We start from the raw sequence: 21986 nt of genomic DNA, 5'->3' as shown, positions 1-21986 counted from the left end.
ATCTTGTAGTTTATGTATTTCCTTTCCTCCCTGGGCTATTTTCCCTGTTGGGGCCCTTGGGTTTATAGCATCCTGCTTTTCTGTTTCCTAGGAGAGTTGCAGTTTAGCAATTGATAATAACAATAATCTCTTAATTTTTACTTCATATTGTAATTGACGCCCCCCCCCCCAGTTACACGTAGGTGTTGAATGGCCTCACAGGCCCCCAGCGCCTGGCTATATATCCAACATTCGTAATTACGATCTAAATCGTATTTTTATTGCTGTCAATTTAAGTCAGATAATGTTAAGAGATGCTTTTTATAACATCGCTATTCGATGTCTGGTTTTTATGCAAAAATTTATTCTATATCGAAGAGTATTTTAACATATTTTGTCATATTACTATTAGGAAACATGGAAAATTTTTCTTGTTCTAAAAAAAAATGTTTCATGGAGCCTTGTTCAGAACTTTTTCTTATTAGGAAAACTTATTTTCTTGAATCGAATCTAAGTTTATCTCAAATTCATTCACCTCACGTTCAGTGTGGACATGAATGAATTCTAAAAGCTGGCTTTGTTTTAGCAATATTAAAATCCTTGACTGGTTCTACTGTTACTGGAAATCAATAAAGTTCCAGATATAGCTTTATTAATTCTTAACCCAAACGACAATTTCGTTGTAGTTTTCAAATAAGAAATTATCAATTTCTCTCCAATATGAAAGTTTATGTCCTAGACCTAAGACAATAGCTTCAATGACGTCACAGCAATATTAAAATCCTTGACTGGTTCCACTGATACTGGAAATCAATAAAGTTCCAGATATAGCTTTATTAATTCTTAACCCAAACGACTATTTCGTTGTAGCTTTCAAATTAGAAATGATCAATTTCTCTCCAATATGAAAGTTTATGTCCTAGACCCAAGACAATAGCCTCAATGACGTCACAGCAATATTAAAATCCTTGACTGGTTCCACTGTTACTGGAAATCAATAAAGTTCCAGATATAGCTTTATTAATTCTTAACCCAAACGACTATTTCGTTGTAGCTTTCAAATTAGAAATTATCAATTTCTCTCCAATATGAAAGTTTATGTCCTAGACCTAAGACAATAGCTTCAATGACGTCACTGAATATGTACTTGTATGTCGAGGAATCTAACAAGTAGATGATGGCCTTGTCCGATTGCGTTGATGTTGACCCACAAACTTTGTTTAAGTAGTCAATATATCTACATTTAAAGCTAACATAAAAACACAAGTTATTAAATAATATATTATATATTTTAATTATTACTTTTATTCATTTAATTCGATCTTTTTTATGAATATAATAAATCAATTATCATCGCCGAAGTTTTTATCTCATGATAAGAATCGGACGACTGATGTTTTTAAACCAAAGGAAAGGAAGTTGCGACTCTGAGGTGTGGTTGTTGTTATGTTGTAATATCGTCATTATCGTAAATGATTGTAAGTATATTATATAAACAATCATCTATTTCGTCTATTAAACATGCGAATAATGATTGTATGTTGTATTTACAAGGACTTTGAGGCGGCAAGCTCCTTAATTCCATAGAGGCGAGTTGCTGTAGGAGTGACGGTGAATCATGGGTTAGGTTACCATAGGATAGCATACGGGAAGTATATTTTAGATCCTATTTGAGGCGGCAAACCTTTAATTCCATAGAGGCCAGTTCCTGTAGGAGTGACGGTGAATCATGGGGTAGTTTACCATAGGATACCTTACGAGAAGTATATTTGGTAAAGTTTTACTGTATTACAGATTCTCATTTCGAACAGAAAATAAGTTTTCCTGTAGTAAATAACGTGATTTGGCCGATATTGACCTTTATTTCAACCGCAAACCAACAGAACAACCAATTCGACTAACTTTAAGTAACCGAACTGGTTGCTGTTATTACGGATGAAATGAAGGTGAAAACTGGTTAAATCACATTATTTTCTACAGGAAAACATATATTTTCTGTTAAAATGTTTAAATATAATGTCTCGTTATATATTTTCTGTTAAAATGATTGAATATAATGACTTGTTCAAATTCCGTGTCACTTCACTCATCAAGAACGTATGTACTGCGAATGCTAACATTAGCAATGTTACGCAACATTACCAATGTTACGATGCCATTGCTAACGTTAGCAATGCTACAATAATATTAGCATGTGTATTTTAAAGCATTTTTCCATATACCCTTTACACAATATATATAAAGGTACGAAAGGGTACAGAACCTAACAGGCCCACCTAACCTAGAAGTTCCCAGGTCACAACCCCTACCCTGGGTCGAGCCCCCGGACCCCTTTCCCAGGACACAACCCCTAGCTGGGGCCAAGCCCCTGGACCCCCTTCCCAGGTCACAACCCCTAGCCAAGGTTCTATCTGCAAATATATGAAATTAAAGAAATTAATGACTTACTTTATGACCGGTACGACGAAACTTGTGGGTCACCGGGGTGTTGTGAGTGTGACATCTTAACTTCTGTAAATCCACATCATCATTTCTTCTTTGTCTTAGCTAACTTAGTTTTTGTACTGCACTTGGGACGCTGTAAAAATTATAAACATTGGAATTCACCGAAATTCTTTCAAGTACTGTATGGATTACTGCTGTTGTTAGAAGTTTCTATAACTTTCATCGTAAAATACGCAAAAGGACGTCACTAGAACTAACAAAGACCTGACTTGGACAAATGTTTCCACGGAAAAGGGTTTGTTGGAAGGTGGGGGTTGGGAAATATTAACTCCCCCCCCCTGTGCAAACTTTCCATACGTATGGGTTCGTGATTGGTTAACAGAAAAACAACGGAATCTAGAGAGTAAACATGAATGAACTAGAATGGGAAACTTGTCTAGAGCAAGTATTTATGTGAAATCTGGGTGTGACAAGGTAATAACAAAATGTATAAAAGTAATATAGCAAGATAAAATGGAGTGTATGATAAATGATATTTAATGGGAATATAAAATGAGGTGATTTTATAAGATATCGAATAATAAAATGAGTAATTCTTGGGTCAAACGTAATATGTATACGAGGGTATTACATAAAAGTAATGATATAGCTGTACTGGATCAAGAAAAATACTTGAATAAAGCAGGTGAAGTCGAATAGCTGAATGAGGCGGTTAAAATGACGTAGGGGAAAATGGGGAGGGATTGTAAGAGAAGAAGTAATCCTGTTGGTGGAGGTGGAGTCTATGCGCAGGTGGGAGGAGTTTATGCGCAGAAGGTCAAAAGTTGCTTTGTACAAACGAACGAACGAGAGCTATTACAACCGACCAGTAGAATGTCAACAAATAAATAAAAAAACTGCTAATGTTAGCATGATACGCTAACATTGCTAATTGCAGCTCAATATTACCGTATTTTTTCATCAATTTATTATACATCCAAGAAGGTAATGTATAGAGAAGAAAAGGCTCGTTTTACCATTTTATAACGTTTCCCCAGTATATTTTCCCCACCCAAAACCCTGAGTTCCCACTGGGTGTCCCTCATTATCGTTTATAGATATATATATATATATATATATATATATATATATATATATATATATATATATATATATTTATATATTTCTGAAACTATTCATTTGCGACAGGAATGAGTGTCATTTTCGAAAAGAGCAGAATTTTTTCTATAGAAAAATTTAGTTTTTTCCCTAGGTTACATTGCCCTGTAATACAGTACAATAATACCTTTAAGTTTTTGCCTACAAAGTTGTGATCAAGAGAAAGGATCACCCCTATACTAATTGATTTACACTGGCTGCTGATTAAAGCGAAAATTGAATTTAAAATATGTAGAATAACTCGGCAAGTTATCGGAACCGGTCGTCCAAAATGCCCAAGAAAATTGCTTCAAATTGCACAGCCAACAAATCGTGTTGACATGAGAATAGTTGGATGGTTTCAAATTATTCGAGGTAATTCTATACTATAGCTCTGCGACTAATAATTTTGATATTTTTTTTTTCTGATTAATTGCTTAGTGTTTTATCTAAAGCTGAGGTTTTTTTTTTTTTTTTTTTTTTTTTTTTTTTTTTTTTTTTTTTTTTTTTTTTTTTTTTTTTTTTTTTTTTTTTTTTTTTTTTTTTTAGGAGGAACAGTATTTTTACCCTATTTGTTAACCTTTCCAATCTTGGGGGACCCCCGGTGGGAAACTGTGGTTTTTGAGTGGGGAATGAATTAAAGAACCCGATTTAACCTACGAATAATGGCACATGTAGAATTAGCAATGAAAAGTCCACCGGCTAACCTAAAACTACCTAACCTAACCTAGTAGTTGTATCCGGCCACCAGCTAACATAAACAAACTACCTAACCTAACCTAGTAGTCATATCCTTACCTAACAAAGGAGGGTGTTTGCCACCTTGCGACCAACCCCCCTCTTACATAGCCATATTAAATATAAGACGGCCTAAAACACTGTGTACTAAAGTTGGAGGGTAAAGGTGAGCTGCCCCTTTCCGACTCAATACCCAATGCACAATAACCCCACGAATAAATGAGCACCAATCATTTATAGTTTTGTGAGAAATTCTTAATTTTCAATATTAATCTTACCCGATAATCATGTAGCTGTCAACTCCGTTGCCCGACAGAATTCTACGGACGGGATACGCCAGCGATCGCTATACAAGAGGGGGGTGTACTCACCAGCGCCATCTGTGGCCAGGTACTGCAGTACTTCTTGTCAACACCACCTCAATTTTTCCTCTGTCGTGCTTCCGGCAAGACCTACATGGATACGCTTATGATTTTGGAGTCTTTGTTCACGGTTTTGGTGAAGTATTGCTCTGAGATTTCAGCTTTCGCTATACAGGAAGCTTTTCCCTTAGCTTAGATAGCTTTTGGATTGATTTTGATTAATGGTATAACGATCTTTGCTTTAATTTGGAAACCCCCCTTGACTGTTCTCTGATTCAAGATGTCCGACCATTCTCAAGCTCCTACCCAAAGACGATGTAGTGTTAGGACTTGTATTAGGCGTCTTCCGAAGGCCTCGGTTGATCCTCACACCGTTTGTTCCGACTGTAGGGGAAAATCCTGTCAGTTGGAAGATCGATGTGAGGAATGTGCCGGGCTTTCGGAATTTGATTTTATTCAATTCCTCAAGTATACGACTAAGTTAGAGAGGGAGAGAGTTAGGAGGAGTTCTGCTCGCTCTTTGCTTTATTCCTCCCCCCATGATCCTCAACCTTTTCCTCCCCCTGTAGTGGCTACCCCCGAACCTATTATTAGTGCTCAGCCTGATATGTCGGATGTTTTACGTGCCATTCAGGCTTTAGGTGATAAGGTGGAGTCGGTAGTGAGTGACCATAAGTTTCTCTTGGCAGATGTCAAGGAACTTAAAGTGAAAAGTGCAGTGGGAAGTGGTAGTGCCAGTGCTGTGCCTAGTGTCAGTGTCAGTGTTGCGCATGAGGATACTTCTGTGCGTGCCAGTCGTCCTCCCAGTCCGGGACCTCTTGCAAGCTCCCAAGCCCAGGGGAGAAGCAATGTCGAAGGGCAAAAGGGTTCGGCAGGCCTTGATCGGCGCACAGTAGTATCCTCAGTGGTTGCGGGCGTATCTTATAGAGATCGTCACTTCCACTCTCAGATGATTGAGCCCTTAATTTCCTCGTCTGCAGAAGATGTTTCCGGGAGGAAACGCTGGACCCAGGTCTCAAGGCCTCTTAAGCGTAAGGTCCAGACCGCGCGAGTCCAACAGCCCAGGTGTAGCCACTGGGCTAGTTCGGACTCGCCGCAGTCATCGGATGGCTGCACGCCTCCTAAGAGAGGTAAAGCGATGCCTCAACAGACCTCAACTTCTGTTAAAGCTATGCCTCAACAGACCTCAACTTCTGTTGATCCCAAGTTGGCTATGCTGCAGACTATGCAGTCGCAGCTTGCGGTGTTGATGCAGGAGTTTCAGGCAGAGAAGGTTAACACACCTCCTCCTGCGAGCGCTCCTCCACCTCTGCGCAGTCCAGCCTGCCAGACGTATGATGTTGAGGTTCCTCAAGCTACCTCCATGCGTGAGCTGCCGCATTGGGAGTTGCCAGATACCAGCGCTGTGCAGCAACCTCCACTTTCCTTGAGGCAGGAGCCTCTTGCCACGCGGCAACCTCCTCAACACTTGGGGCAGGAGCCTTATGCTTTGCAGCAACCTCCTCTACCCTTGAGGCAGGAGCCTCATGCGTTGCAACCATCCTCGAGGCAGCAACCTCTTGCGGTGCGACAACCTCCACCATCCTTGAGGCAGCAACCTCAACTCTTGCGGCAGCCACCTCCACTTTCCTCGAGGCGAGAACCTCAACTCTCGAGGCAAGCACCTCAACTCTTGAGGCTAGAACCTCAACTCGTGAGACAAGAGCCTCTCTCTGCGCAGCCACCTCAACCCTTGAGGCAAGCGCAACTCTTGAGGCAGGAACCTCATGCTATGAGACAGCCACCTCAACGCGTGCAGCAACCACATTCTTCTCAGCTTGAGCCGCTTCCCATTCAACTTGAACCGCAGACTATGCAGCATGAGCCTCATGCTTTACAGCATTCGCCTCTAACCACGCTTGCTCCTCAGACCCCCGCAGAACCTCCTTCATCCCAGCCTCATGACTTTGTCATTACCAGCCCTCATCCTCTTCAGCAGAGACTTGAGGATGAATCCGCAAGTGCACATGCACCCGCTCTTCAGGATTCAGCCATTCAGCATACCGCTTTATCGTTACCTCTCGCTTCTCAACCCTCAGGTGATGAGGTTTCTGAGGATGAAGCTGCTCACCTGGATGATCCTTCATCTGATGTGGAGGAACCCAAGTCATTGCCACCCTCCATTGACTTTCGCATGGTCCTAACTCTGTTCAGAGAGTTATACCCTGAACACTTTGTTTCTGCTACCCCTCGCTCTCCTCCATCCGAGTTCTCTCTAGGCATGCAACCTATTAAGTCTGCCTACACTAAGCTTGTCTTCGCTAGATCATCAAAGAGAGCTTTGAGAATGTTAGGGGATTGGTTGCAGTCCAAGCAGCAACTGGGAAGGACGTCTTTTATGTTTCCGCCTCCTAAGCTGACTTCTAAGGCGGGCGTCTGGTATGCCACGGGAGAGGAACCAGGCTTGGGGGTCCCTGCCTCTGCCCAGGCTGACTTCTCAAGTTTGGTTGACTCTCCACGAAGGTCGGCTATGAGACGCTCTAAGGTCTGCTGGACCTTTTCTGACCTGGACCACTTTTTAAAGGGAGTCTTTCGCGCCTTTGAAATTTTTAATTTCCTCGACTGGTGCCTGGGGGCCTTGAGCAAGAAGACTGCCCCTTCTGACAAAGACTCGGCCATGCTGATCATGTCCTGTATGGACAAAGCAATTCGCGATGGTTCCGGCGAACTTGCCTCTATGTTTGTATCGGGAGTCCTCAAGAAAAGGGAACAACTTTGCTCCTTCCTTTCCACTGGTATCACCTCTTGCCAAAGGTCACAGTTACTTTTTGCTCCTCTTTCTAAGTTCCTGTTTCCTGAGGATCTTATCAAGGAAATGTCTGCGGCTCTTATACAGAAGGATACGCATGACCTCGTGGCCTCCCTTCAGTACCAAGAACTTACCGCACCCCAGTGGCTGATACTCCTGCTACCAGATTTATTCCGCCCTTTCGTGGCAGAGCCCCCAGCCGAGGAGGTACCCGCCCAGACGGTCACAGGGGCAGGTCCAAGAAAGGTACCAAGTCTTCGAAAAGCAAACATTGACTCTCCTCCTCTCCAGACAGCTGTAGGAGCCAGACTCAAGACCTTCTGGCAAGCTTGGGAAAGAAGAGGTGCAGACGCCCAGTCTGTCAAGTGGCTAAGGGAGGGTCATAGGATCCCATTCTGCCGCAATCCCCCTCTGACCACTTCTCCCATCAACCTCTCTCCCAACTACAAGGAAAAGGACAAGAGGCTAGCGTTACATCAAGAGGTGTCGCTCCTGTTACAGAAGGAGGCAGTGGTGATAGTCCGGGATCATCAATCCCCGGGCTTCTACAACCGTCTCTTCCTGGTGGCCAAGAAGACAGGAGGTTGGAGACCGGTGCTGGACGTCAGTGCGCTCAATGCTTATGTCACCAAGCAGACGTTCACTATGGAGACGACGAAGTCGGTCCTAGCAGCGGTCAGGCAGGAGGACTGGATGGTCTCGTTGGATCTGAAAGACGCCTACTTTCACGTCCCCATTCATCCAGACTCCCAACCTTTTCTGAGATTCGTTTTTGGAAAGGTTGTGTACCAATTCCAAGCCCTGTGTTTTGGCCTAAGCACGGCACCTCTGGTGTTTAGGCGACTGATGAGGAATATTGCGAAATTCCTCCACTTGGCGGACATCAGAGCCTCCCTTTATTTAGACGACTGGCTTTTAAGAGCCCCCACAAGTCGTCGCTGTCTGGAGAGTCTCAGATGGACTTTGGACTTGACCAAGGAACTGGGTCTTTTGGTCAACTTAGAGAAGTCCCAGCTTATTCCTTCCCAAACCATCGTTTACCTGGGAATGGAGATTCGGAGTCAAGCTTTTCGGGCTTTTCCGTCGGCCCCAAGAATCAACCAAGCCCTAGAGTGCATCCTGAGCATGCTGAAGAGGAACGGATGCTCGGTGAGACAGTGGATGAGTCTAACAGGGACCCTGTCATCGTTAGCCCTGTTCACCGAGTTAGGGAGACTCCACCTCCGCCCCCTTCAATACCATCTAGCAGCTCACTGGGACAAGAATATGACGCTCGAAGCGGTCTCTATTCCTGTTACCAAAGAGATGAAGACTACTCTCATGTGGTGGAAGAACAACATCCTTCTCAAGGAGGGTCTCTCGTTAGCTGTTCAGACCCCCAATCTTCATCTCTATTCGGACGCATCAGACTCGGGCTGGGGCGCGACCTTGGACGGACAGGAATGCTCAGGAACATGGAACAAGGAACAGGAAACGCTTCACATCAATTGCAAGGAGTTGTTGGCAGTACATCTGGCCTTAATGAACTTCAAGTCCCTCCTGCTAAACAAGGTGGTGGAGGTGAACTCCGACAACACCACAGCCTTGGCGTACATCTCCAAGCAGGGAGGGACTCATTCGAGGAAGCTGTACGAGATAGCAAGGGACCTCCTCATTTGGTCAAGAAGTCGAAACCTCACGCTGGTAACGAGATTCATTCAAGGCAATATGAATGTCTCGGCAGATCGCCTCAGCAGGAAGGATCAAGTCATCCCCACAGAATGGACCCTTCACAAGAACGTGTGCAACAGGCTTTGGGCCTTGTGGGGTCAGCCAACGATAGATCTGTTCGCTACCTCGATGACCAAGAGGCTCCCATTGTACTGTTCCCCAATCCCAGACCCGGCAGCAGTTCACGTGGATGCTTTTCTGCTGGATTGGTCCCACCTCGATCTATATGCATTCCCGCCGTTCAAGATCATCAACAGAGTTATTCAGAAGTTCGTCTCTCACGAAGGGACACGGCTGACGTTGGTTGCTCCCCTTTGGCCTGCAAGAGAATGGTTCACAGAGGTACTGCAATGGCTGGTCGACGTTCCCAGGACTCTCCCTCTAAGAGTGGACCTTCTACGTCAACCTCACGTAAAGAAGGTACACCCAAGCCTCCACGCTCTTCGTCTGACTGCCTTCAGACTATCGAAAGACTCTCTAGAGCTAGAGGCTTTTCGAAGGAGGCAGCCAGAGCGATTGCCAGAGCAAGGAGGATATCCACTCGCAGAGTCTATCAATCCAAGTGGGAAGTCTTCAGAAGCTGGTGCAGAGCCGATGCAGTTTCTTCTACCAGTACCTCTGTAACCCAAGTTGCTGACTTCCTGTTGCATCTTAGGAATGTTAGATCTCTTTCGGCTCCTACGATCAAAGGGTACAGAAGTATGTTGGTAACAGTTTTCCGCCACAGAGGCTTGGATCTTTCCTCCAACAAAGATCTACAGGACATCCTTAAGTCTTTCGAGACCTCTAAAGAATGTCGCTTGTCCACTCCAGGCTGGAATCTAGACGTAGTCTTAAGGTTCCTTATGTCTCCTAGATTTGAACCTCTCCAGTCAGCCTCTTTCAAAGACCTTACTCTCAAAACTCTTTTCCTCGTCTGCCTTGCAACAGCCAAAAGAGTTAGTGAGGTTCACGCCTTCAGCAGGAACATAGGATTCACATCCGAAACAGCTACATGTTCCTTACAGCTCGGGTTTTTGGCAAAAAATGAACTTCCTTCACGTCCTTGGCCTAGATCGTTCGAAATTCCTAGCCTTTCCAACATGGTGGGTAACGAGCTAGAGAGAGTTCTTTGCCCTGTCAGAGCTCTAAAGTACTATCTTAAAAGGTCAAAACCTATACGAGGACAATCAGAGCCCTTATGGTGTGCCATTAAGAAACCTTCGATGCCTATGTCCAAGAACGCAGTTTCGTATTACATAAGGCTTCTGATTAGAGAAGCTCATTCTCACATGAAGGATGAAGACCTTGCTTTGCTGAAGGTAAGGACACACGAAGTGAGAGCTGTGGCTACTTCGAAGGCCTTCAAACAGAACCGTTCTCTGCAGAGTATTATGGATGCAACCTATTGGAGGAGCAAGTCAGTGTTTGCATCATTCTATCTCAAAGATGTCCAGTCTCTTTACGAGAACTGCTACACCCTGGGACCATTCGTAGCAGCGAGTGCAGTAGTAGGTGAGGGCTCAGCCACTACATTCCCTTAATCCCATAACCTTTTTTAACCTTTCTCTTGAATGCTTTTATTGTTGTTTTGGGTTGTTACGGTAGGCTAAGAAGCCTTCCGCATCCTAGTTGATTTGGCGGGTGGTCAATTCTTTCTTGAGAAGCGCCTAGGTTAGAGGTTGTGTAGAGGTCCTTTAGTATGGGTTGCAGCCCTTTATACTTCAGCACCTTAGAGTTGTTCAGCCTCCTAAGAGGAACGCTGCGCTCAGTAAGGAAGACGAACTTATTAAAGGCAGAGTAATGGTTCAAGTCGACTTCCTTACCAGGTACTTATAATTTCATTGTTATTTTGAATAACTGATATGAAATACGGGATACTTAGCTTCTTGATTAACATGTACACTGGTTTTCACCCACCCCCCTGGGTGTGAATCAGCTACATGATTATCGGGTAAGATTAATATTGAAAAATGTTATTTTCATTAGTAAAATAAATTTTTGAATATACTTACCCGATAATCATGATTTAATTGACCCACCCTTCCTCCCCATAGAGAACCAGTGGACCGAGGAAAAATTGAGGTGGTGTTGACAAGAAGTACTGCAGTACCTGGCCACAGATGGCGCTGGTGAGTACACCCCCCTCTTGTATAGCGATCGCTGGCGTATCCCGTCCGTAGAATTCTGTCGGGCAACGGAGTTGACAGCTACATGATTATCGGGTAAGTATATTCAAAAATTTATTTTACTAATGAAAATAACATTTCATTTTCAACAAATTTATAACTAAATTTAACACTAATATAATTATATACAAGTAACAAATTAGATTCTATAACTAAATGAGACTTTATAATTTATATAACAATTGGGGACCGTATTCATAAATGCAATCCTAGAGAATCCAGGCCTAAGTTTGGTCAAAGGAAAGGCTCTTAAGCATTACGGTTGTGGGAGTGTTCCTTGACCTCACTAAGAATTTTCTTTAGTATAGGTAAGAAATCGGAGTGAAGGAAGCTCTGGGTGATAGGAGGATAGATGTGAGCGAGGCAAGAGAGCCTGCTAGAAATAGGAATGAATGGCGAGCGATTGTGACGCAGTTCCGGTAGGCCCTGCTGCTGCGTCCGATGCCTTAGATGACCGCGGAGGTAGCAGTAGTAGGGGATTCAGCATTATGAAGCTTCATCTGTGGTGGATAATGTGGGAGGGTGGGCTGTGACACCCTAGCAGTACCAGCTGGACTCGGTTGAGTCCCTTGTTAGGCTGGGAGGAACGTAGAGAGTAGAGGTTCCCTTTTTGTTTCTTTGTTGAAGTCGGCTACCCCCCAAAATTGGGGGAAGTGCCTTGGTATATGTATGTATGTATGTATGTATAGGTAAAAAAGCATTGGAGAGAGTGTGCATATGGTATCTAGCAGGGAAATCTTAGAATCTTCCTTTAGATTCAGTGATTGAAACTCTTCATTCTGGAAGAGGGACAGCAATGTACTTTGATGAATATTGAAATTATCAAATCGATTATGAATTTATTTTAACCCTTTTACCCACAAAGGACGTACTGGTATGTTTCACAAAAGCCATCCCTTTACCCCCATGGACATACCGGTACGTCCTTGCAAAAAAATGCTATACATTTTTTTTTTTCATATTTTTTTATAATTTTTTGAGAAAATTCAGGCATTTTCCAAGAGAATGAGACCAACCTGACCTCTCTATGACAAAAATTAAGTCTGTTAGAGCAATTTAAAAAAAATATACTGCAAAATGTGCTGGGGAAAAAATAACCTCTTGGGGGTTAAGGGTTGGAAATTTCCAAATAGCCTGTGGGTAAAAGGGTTAAAAAATTTACTAGCAAAGGTATAGGACAGTAATGTATATAGTATTTAAAAATTTTTGTAGGTACCATTTTCATTGAAAAATTTAGGTAGTCAGTGAGGATGCAATTACAGTTTTCTGTCACTGCACACAAACTATGGTAAGGGGACCCCAGTAATATGATAAAAAATTAATATTGTAGAGTACCTGTTCAAAAAAGTTTGTTTAAAATTTACTACACTGCATATTTGCTTGTCGTAATATGTTCAACTTTTAGGTTTACTGTGAATTACTCGTACATCACAGGAGTGTATACAGATTAAAAAAAGTGTACATATGTTGATGTGCTGTTGGGCTGTTACTGGATAAAATTATTTATAGTTTTTGTGTAATAATCCACATTTTATGCCTTAGCTTGTTACCCCTTTTACCCCCAAAGGACGTACTGGTACGTTTCACAAAAGCCATCCCTTTACCCCCATGAACGTACCGGTACGTCCTTGCAAAAAAATGCTATAAATTTTTTTTTCTCATATTTTTGATAATTATTTGAGAAAATTCAGGCATTTTCCAAGAGAATGAGACCAACTTGACCTCTCTATGACAAAAATTAAGGCTGTTAGAGCAATTTAAAAAATATATACTGCAAAATGTCCTGGGAAAAAAATAACCCCCTGGGGGTTAATGGTTGGAAATTTCCAAATAGCCTGGGGGTAAAAGGGTTACTATACATATATGAGTAACGTAACCAGCCGGGGCTCCTCATAAACTGGGCTAGTTTATTTATATTGGCTTGCGTTGTAGGTCTCAGTTCCTACCGCTCTATTTCTAGATGTCAACATTTCCATTTGTTGATAAACAAATGTTTTCTTCAAAGACAGACATGATTGAATTTCAATATCTAGATATTTACTTTTGAGCATCATAAACAAACCTCCTGCCTCATGTTCAGGTACGCAACCTGCAACTTATCAGTTTTCGTGAAGGCTGGTCTGTGAATAGAACACGGTACAAGCTAGATATCGAAGTGTGTGATTGCTATTATTGTAACATTTATGTAAAGGTAACTGAACGTGTTACTGTTTGAAGATCTTGAAAAACTAAGTACATTTATTGTACTGTGTAGTATAAAACACTGTACTGTACACTATCATCTCAAAGTTTTAAAGGTCCTCGTCAAAGTGGTGTCATCCAAATTGTAGAGTAACTTGGTATCTTCATTTTTTAATAATGTATACCTGTACTGTTTCATGAATTAACATTCTTGTGTAATATTGTATTTGGAATTCTTTTGGTGGTATTAAATTCTCTGTCAACCTAACTGCATTTAGTTTTAAATTGATTAGATTAATATTTGAAAATTAACAATGCTTTTGATGTTGCAAACATGTTAGGTAAAATATATAAATTTAGACTTTGATATCTGTGTCAGAATAAACCTTATTGAAATAGGTTTAAAACTGAGGATAACCATGAATTTCTTTCTTTCAGTGCAATTTGAAACTGAGGATAACCATGAATTTCTTTCTTTCAGTGCAATGTTGTTAAGAGGGGACCTGTGTGTGCTTTGGGTGACGCTCATAATTGGGGAACAGCTACTCTATGCAGAAGGTCAGAAGCGTAGGCCGACCAACGTTCTATCCGAGGTGGAAAGTCCAACTGAAGAAATTGAAGTACATTGTCCAGTAAAGTGGGTTCATTATAAAGTGTCCTGTTACAAATTTATAAGGTCTCCTGTCAAGACACGGAAGCAAGCAAGAGCCATATGTGAGGTTAGTCTTTTTCTCTTTATAATGTAGTGTAAAAAGATTTAGCGTATTGGCTTTAACTTCTAGGCTTCGGAAACGTGAGAACAATTATTTTTATCACCATTAAGAGATTAGATCTTAAGTACTTTACTCCATTCATGAATTATTTTTTTCAATATTAAACTTACCGGATGATCATATAGCTGCATCCCTGCTGCCCGACAGAAAAAACCTACGGGTGGAATACGCCAGCGATCGCTATACAGGTGGGGGTGTACATCAACAGCGCCATCTGTCAAGGAGGTACTCAAGTACTCTATGTCAACAAAGAACCAATTTTCCCTCTGTCGTGCCACTGGCAAGATCTACTAAATACGCCGTCCTAACTGGATTTGTTTTCACAACGATTTGGTGAAGTACACTATTCCAGTTTTGAGCTTTCGCTATGCAGGGGTTTTTTCTTCATTTCAAAACTTGAACTCGTTTTGGATAGATTAATTTTGGTGACGAAGAGAGTATGGACTCTCTTTCACTTTTAAATGGCCGACCCTTCCCTTAGCTGGAAGTGTGTTTAAGTTTTTGGTAATTTTGCTTAACAAGTTATAGATCTATTTATTTTATATCTCTCCGCCTTTATAGGCCTCTTCGATTAACTTTCCATTTATTATAAACTTATAAAAAATTAATTTTTCAATATTAAACTTACCCGATAATCATGTAGCTGTCAACTCTGTTGCCCGACAGAATTCTATGGAGGGATACGCCAGCTATCACAATACTAGAAGGGGGTGTACTTACCAGCGCCACCTGTGGCCAGGTACTCAAGTACTTCTTGTTGACACCTCCTCAATTATTCCTCTGTCGTGCTTCTGACAAGACGTTCTGGGATACGCTTATGTTCTTGGAGTATTTTCACGACTTTGGTGAAGTATTTCTCTTTGATTTCGGCTGTCGCTTTACTGGAAACTTCTATTTTAGCTTAGTTAGCTTTTGGAATTAATTTGATTAATTTTGGTGACGAAGAGAGTATGAACTCTCGTTCACCTTTCAATGGCCGACCCTTCCCTTAGACGGAAGTGTTGGTGTCTAAGAGAGTATAGACTCTCTTTCTTAATTTTGCTTAACAAAAGTTATAGATTTATTTTTTTATCTCTCCGCCTCTTATAGGCCTCTTCGATTAACTTCCTTTTATTATAAACTTATTGAAATTAATTTTTATATTTGTTTATATTCGACCTTCCTAATAGTAGGCGGTCTTTTCTTGGTACCGAAGTTAATTATCGTGAGCCCGTCATTTCGGTTTTACCTGTTAACATATTATGCTATTTTAAGGTCTTTGAAAGAATTTCTTTGATAGTCTCGTACTTTTTCAAAGTTGAACTAACGTTTTGTTTGTCTCGGCAGTTGTTGACGTTCAGAACGTTTCAACTTGCACTCTATCGTTACGATAGAGAAAGAATGTTCACGGTTTCACATTGCAGTAAGAGTAACCGTGTCTAGCGTTTTGTTCATTCTTTCTTAACTTAATGGTTTTGATCCTAATAAGGAACTTTTCTTTGGGAAATATTTCAGTTTTTTCCTTTAACAATAATATGTTTTAACGATATATATGATTGGGCTCTTCTCTCAGGTTCTAAGTAGAGAGAGAGAGAGAGAGAGAGAGAGAGACGGAGGGAGAAAGAGGATAAACGTTTCCCTCAAGCCTGCCAGGCGTACGAGTAACGTCGTTATCGTTTTGCTCTTATCCCTAGTCTCTTTAGGGGAAGAAACTAAACGTTTCTAGAGTGATCTAGTGTTTAGTCTCTTTCCAGCCACTGAATTTTCTTTCATTAGATTTTTCTGTTACATTGTAATTCTGTTTTCGCAATTACTAACTTTTGAGAAGGATAGAATTGCGTGTTTCAGGTACAAACCACTTAAAGTTTCGAGTTCAGTGAAATAAGTGCAAACAGAAATCAAAGTGATAAGTGATTAGCGCAAAGTATGTCAGTGTTATGCGTGAGGGTACTTTTGTGCGCGCCAGTCGTCCTCCCAGTCCGGGACCTCTTGCAAGCTCCCAAGCCCAGGGGAGAAGCAATGTCGAAGGATTAAAGGGTTCGGCAGGCCTTGATCGGCGCACAGAAGTATCCTCGGTGGTTGTGGGCGTGTCTTTCCGAGACCGTCACTCCCACCCGCAGACGATTGAGCCCTTATTTTGCTCGTCTGCAGAAGAGATTTAGAGGAGAAAATATAGGCAGAGTAACGCTGGTCTCAGGTCTCAAGACCTCTTAAACGTAAGTCCAGACCTATGCCAGACGTACGAAGTAAAGTTCAACAACCCGGATGCAGTCATTGGGTTAGCTCTGACTCTCCTCAGTCATCAGTTTGTCGGGCTGAGAGTGCGCCTACACTCCCCCCGCCTATGCTTGCTCCTACCACCTGCCAGGCGTACGATGTTGTGGACTCTACTACAGTCCATGCAAGCACAGCTTTCGGACCTGATGCGTGAGTGTCGTGCTGAGAGTGTTGCACCTCCTCCTCCTCCTGCACCGGTGGTGCACCAACCGCCTGCACCCGTTCAGCCTGTGCTGCACCCGCCTGCACCGGTGGTGCACCAACCGGCTGCACCCGTTCAGCCTGTGCTGCACCCGCCTGCACTCGCTGCACCCAGTCGCAGCACCATCTGCCAGGCGTACGATGTTGTGGACTCTACTACAGTCCATGCAAGCACAGCTTTCGGACCTGTTGCGTGAGTGTCGGGCTGAGAGTGTTGCACCTCCACCTGCACCCTTTCAGCCTGTGCTCAACCCGCCTGCACTCGCTGCACCCAGTCGCAGCACCATCTGCCAGGCGTACGATGTTGTGGACTCTACTACAGTCCATGCAAGCACAGCTTTCGGACCTGTTGCGTGAGTGTCGGGCTGAGAGTGTTGCACCTCCACCTGCACCCTTTCAGCCTGTGCTCAACCCGCCTGCACTCGCTGCACCCAGTCGCAGCACCATCTGCCAGGCGTACGATGTTGTGGACTCTACTACAGTCCATGCAAGCACAGCTTTCGGACCTGTTGCGTGAGTGTCGGGCTGAGAGTGTTGCACCTCCACTTGCACCCGTTCAGCCTGTGCTCAACCCGCCTGCACTCGCTGCACCCAGTCGCAGCACCATCTGCCAGGCGTACGATGTTGAACCTCTTTCTGTGTTCGCTGTTCCCAGTGTTGTTCAGCCTCAGCCTTCTTTAAGGCAACCTTTGGTTTGGGATCAGGAGGATTACTCCACTCTTCCTCCTCCTCCCCTGGCTGCTCCACCGGTGGTGCAACTCTCGGTGGAGGTACAACCTCTTCCACCTGTGAGTCAGTCTCCTCAGCTGCTGCACCGAGCTCAACCCGTGCACCCTGATCCTGCGCCTCAGACACCTCTGCTTGCGGGAACTTTACCTTGTTCTGCGCAACCTCGGTCTCTTCACGCTCCACTCATACCACAGGAACAGGAACTTTCTGCACCTTCCACTGTTGTTGTTCCAGCTCGTTCTGACTCTGCTGTTCAGCATACCTTACCTCCATTTTCAAACCATGGCAAAAATATGAATCATGAGTTATGAATGTAAGGTAAACATTATGTTGATTTTTAAACCCCATGCAAGCATGCATAAAGCACTCTAGCACTGGTCATGGAATTTCTGAGAATGTTAAACGCCATGCACACGCTCTGCTTTCCTTACAGCAGGCTCTGCTTACAGCAGGCTCTGCTTACTACATGCTCAGCTTTCAGCATGCTCTGCATTCAGCATGCTCTGCATACAACATGCTCTGCATACAGCATGCTCTGCATTCAGCATGCTCTGCATACAACATGCTCTTCATACAGCATGCTCTGCATACAGCATACTCTGCATTCATCATACTCTGCATACCTTACCGCATGCTTCTCAACATATCTTGGGTTGTTGCCAACTCACTAGACTGTCAAGCAGTTTCATAACGTTGCCTTCTAGTCTGCTGCTTTTGCACCAGTGAACCCTCACTCAGAGAACTTAGCTTTTCTAGGATAAGGTCCCTGTAGATGAGAAAGTTCTTTTCTCCCTCCTTCTGATATTCCCTTGAGGACTCTGTCATTTGGAGGGAGCCTTTAGCTGCATAACCTCTTATGGACTTTTATTTAAGCATAACATGCTTACAGGGAAGGTAATGGTTCCACTTCAGCCGCTAATCCCGTCTGTTACCACACCTGCTCCCATAGACCTTGAGCTGTGTTGCATGACATGCAGTCCAAGCTTAGTCCTTGTTAGAGGATTTTTTGTTTACGGAGTCAATGTGTCACGGGGAAGACGTTCAACAACCAACAGAAGGGACTTGTTGTGACGCAGTGCGGCTACCTCAGCAACCCGTTAAGGAGTTGTCTGTACGACCCAGATAGTCTAGACAGATTCGGGTTGTCACTGTATTTCCTCGCTTGCCCATGATTGACAGTTTACAGACTGTGCAGCAGTATCATGATCTTGTGTCCGGCTCCGTCAGACGACTGGCTTTTAAGAGCTCCCACAAGTCGTCGCTGTCTGGAGATTTTCAAATGAACTATGGTTCTGACCAAGGAACTGGGCCTCCTGGTCAATTTTGAGGAGTCTCAGCTAGTTCCATCCCAGACCATTGTTTCCTTGGGTATGGATCTTCAGAGTCGAGCTTTCGGACTTGTCCGTCGGCCCCAAGGATCTTCCAAGCCCTAGAATGCATCCAGAGCATGCTGAGAAGGAACCGATGCTTAGTCAGGCAGGGGATGAGTCTAACAGGGACACTTTCATCGCTGGCCCTGTTCATCGAGTTAGGGAGACTCCACCTCCGCCCCCTTCAGTATCATCTAGCTGCTCACTGGATAAAGGACATGACGCTAGAGACGGGCTCAGTTCCTGTTTCCGAAGAGATGAGGTCTACTCTAACGTGGTGGAAGAACAGCATTCTTCTCAAGGAAGGTCTACCTTTGGCTGTTCAGACCCCCGACCACCGTCTCTTCTCGGACGCATCGGACACGGGCTGGGGTGCGACACTGGACGAACAGGAATGCTCGGGAACATGGAATCAGGAGCAAAGGACACTTCACATCTATTGCAAGGAGTTGTTGGCAGTTCATCTGGCCTTGATAAACTTCAAGTCCCTCCAGCTTAACAAGGTGGTGGAGGTGAACTCCGACTACACCACAGCCTTGGCTTACATCTCCAAGCAGAGAGGGACTCATTCGAGGAAGTTGTTCAAGATCGCAAGGGACCTCCTCATTTGGTCAAAGATCGAAAGCTCACGCTGGTAACGAGGCTCATTCAGGGCGATATGAATGTCATGGCAGATCGCCTCAGCCGTAAGGGTCAGGTCTTCCCCACAGAGTGGACCCTTCACAAGAATGTTTGCAGCAGACTTTGGGCCCTGTGGGGTCAGCCAACCATAGTTCTATTCGCTACCTCGATGACCAAGAAGCTCCTCTTGTATTGTTCTCCGATTCCAGACCCAGCAGCAGTTCGCGTGGATGCCTTTCTGCTGGATTGGTCCCATCTCAACCTGTATGCATTCCCGCCGTTCAAGATTGTCAACAGGGTACTTCAGAAGTTCGCCTCTCACAAAGGGACACGGTTGACGTTGGTTGCTCCCCTCTGACCCGCGAGAGAAGGGTTCACCGAGGTACTGCAATGGCTGGTCGACGTTCCCAGGACTCTTCCTCCTAGAGTGGACCTTCTGCGTCAACCTCACGTAAAGAAGGTACACCCAAACCTCCACGCTCTTCGTCTGACTGCCTTCAGACTATCGAAAGTCTCTCAAGAACTAGAGGCTTTTCGAAGGAGGCAGCCAGAACGATTGCCAGAGCAAGGACGACATCCACTCTCAGAGTCTATCAGTCTTAATGGGAAGTCTTCCGAAGCTGGTGCAAGGCCAATGCAGTTTTCCTCAACCAGTACCACTGTAACCCAGATTGCTGACTTCCTGTTACATCTAAGGAACGTAAAATCCCTATCAGCTCCTTCGATCAAGGGTTACAGAAGTATGTTGGCAGCGGTTTTCCGCCACAGAGGCTTGGATCTTTCCTCCAACAAAGATCTACAGGACCTCCTTAGGTCTTTTGAGACCTCAAAGGAACGTCGGTTGTCCACTCCAGGCTGGAATCTAGATGTGGTCCTAAGGTTCCTAATGTCATCAGGATTTGAACCGTTCCAATCAGCCTCTTTTAAGGACCTCACATTAGAAACTCTTTTCCTCGTGTGCTTAGCAACAGGTAAAAGAGTAAGTGAGATCCACGCCTTCAGCAGGAACATAGGTTTCACATCTGAAACGGCTACATGTTCCTTGCGGCTCGGTTTTTTTTTTTTTTTTTTTTTTTTTGGCTAAAACGAGCTTCCTTCCCGTCCTTGCCCTAAGTCGTTCGAGATCCCAAGCCTGTCCAACATGGTGGGGAACGAACTAGAGAGAGTACTTTGCCCTGTTAGAGCTCTTAAGTACTATCTAAGAAGGTCAAAACCATTACGAGGACAATCAGAAGCCTTATGGTGTGCTATCAAGAAGCCTTCTCTACCAATGTCTAAGAACTCAGTTTCTTACTACATCAGGCTTCTGATTAGAGAAGCAAATTCTCATCTGAAGGAAGAAGACCTTGCTTTGCTGAAGGTAAGGACACATGAAGTGAGAGCTGTGGCTACTTCAGTGGCCTTCAAACAGAACCGTTCTCTGCAGAGTGTTATGGATGCAACCTATTGGAGAAACAAGTCAGTGTTCGCATCATTCCATCTCAAAGATGTCCAGTCTCTTTACGAGTACTGCTACACCCTGGGTCCATTCGTAACAACGAATGCAGTAGTAGGCGAGGGCTCAGCCACTACATTCCCATAATTCCATAACTTTTTAACCTTTCTCTTGAATACTTTTTATGGGTTGTTCGGTCGGCTAAGAAGCCTTCCACATCCTTGTTGATTTGGCGGGTGGTCAATTCTTTCTTGAGAAGCGCCGAGGTTAAAGGTTGTGATGAGGTCCTTTAGTATGGGTTGCAGCCCTGTATACTTTAGCACCTTTGGGTTGATTCAGCCTCCAAGAGGAACGCTGCGCTCAGTAAGGAAGACGAACTTAAAAAAGAGACAGAGTAACGGTTCAATTCGACTTCCTTACCAGGTACTTATTATTTCATTGTTATTTGAGATAACTGTTATATGAAATATGGGATACTTAGCTATCCTTTAATCTTGTACACTGGTTTTCACCCACCCCCCTGGGTGTGAATCAGCTACATGATTATCGGGTAAGTTTAATATTGAAAAATGTTATTTTTATTAGTAAAATAAATTTTTGAATATACTTACCCGATAATCATGATTTAATTGACCCTCCCTTCCTCCCCATAGAGAACCAGTGGGACCGAGGAATAATTGAGGAGGTGTCAACAAGAAGTACTTGAGTACCTGGCCACAGGTGGCGCTGGTAAGTACACCCCCTTCTAGTATTGTGATAGCTGGCGTATCCCTCCATAGAATTCTGTCGGGCAACAGAGTTGACAGCTACATGATTATCGGGTAAGTATATTCAAAAATTTATTTTACTAATAAAAATAACATTTTTATGTTTGTTTATATGCGACCTTTCCTAATAGTAGGCGGTCCTTACTTGGAACCGAAGTTAATTAACATTGAGCCCGTCATATCGTATTTAACCTTTTAAGAATTTAATACTTTTTTAATTTTAATATTTTATGAAAGAATTTCTTTGATAGTCTCGTACTGTTTTCAAAGATGAACTAACGTTTAGTTTTTTAGTCTCCGCAGTTGTTGACGTTCAGAACGTTCAA

At 43.5% G+C, this 21986-nt stretch overlaps 1 protein-coding gene across 1 annotated transcript in view; it reads left to right on the top strand.

Moving 5' to 3' along the window:
- The first annotated feature begins 1367 nt into the window (after positions 1 to 1367).
- The window catches only part of LOC137627910 (contactin-like), a 74069-nt gene continuing 53450 nt past the window's right edge, over positions 1368 to 21986 (top strand). The window contains exons 1-2 of the mRNA XM_068359360.1: positions 1368 to 1457; positions 13990 to 14227. Of these exons, the coding sequence (XP_068215461.1) occupies positions 13994 to 14227 (234 nt within the window). The 5' untranslated portion in view covers positions 1368 to 1457; positions 13990 to 13993. The remainder of the gene's footprint in view (positions 1458 to 13989; positions 14228 to 21986) is intronic.

The sequence above is a fragment of the Palaemon carinicauda genome, chromosome 35 (assembly GCF_036898095.1).
Source record: "Palaemon carinicauda isolate YSFRI2023 chromosome 35, ASM3689809v2, whole genome shotgun sequence".
NCBI classification, from domain to species: Eukaryota; Metazoa; Arthropoda; class Malacostraca; order Decapoda; family Palaemonidae; genus Palaemon; species Palaemon carinicauda.
Note: the sequence above shows the minus strand (reverse complement) of the source record. Positions and strands in the feature narration are given on the sequence as shown.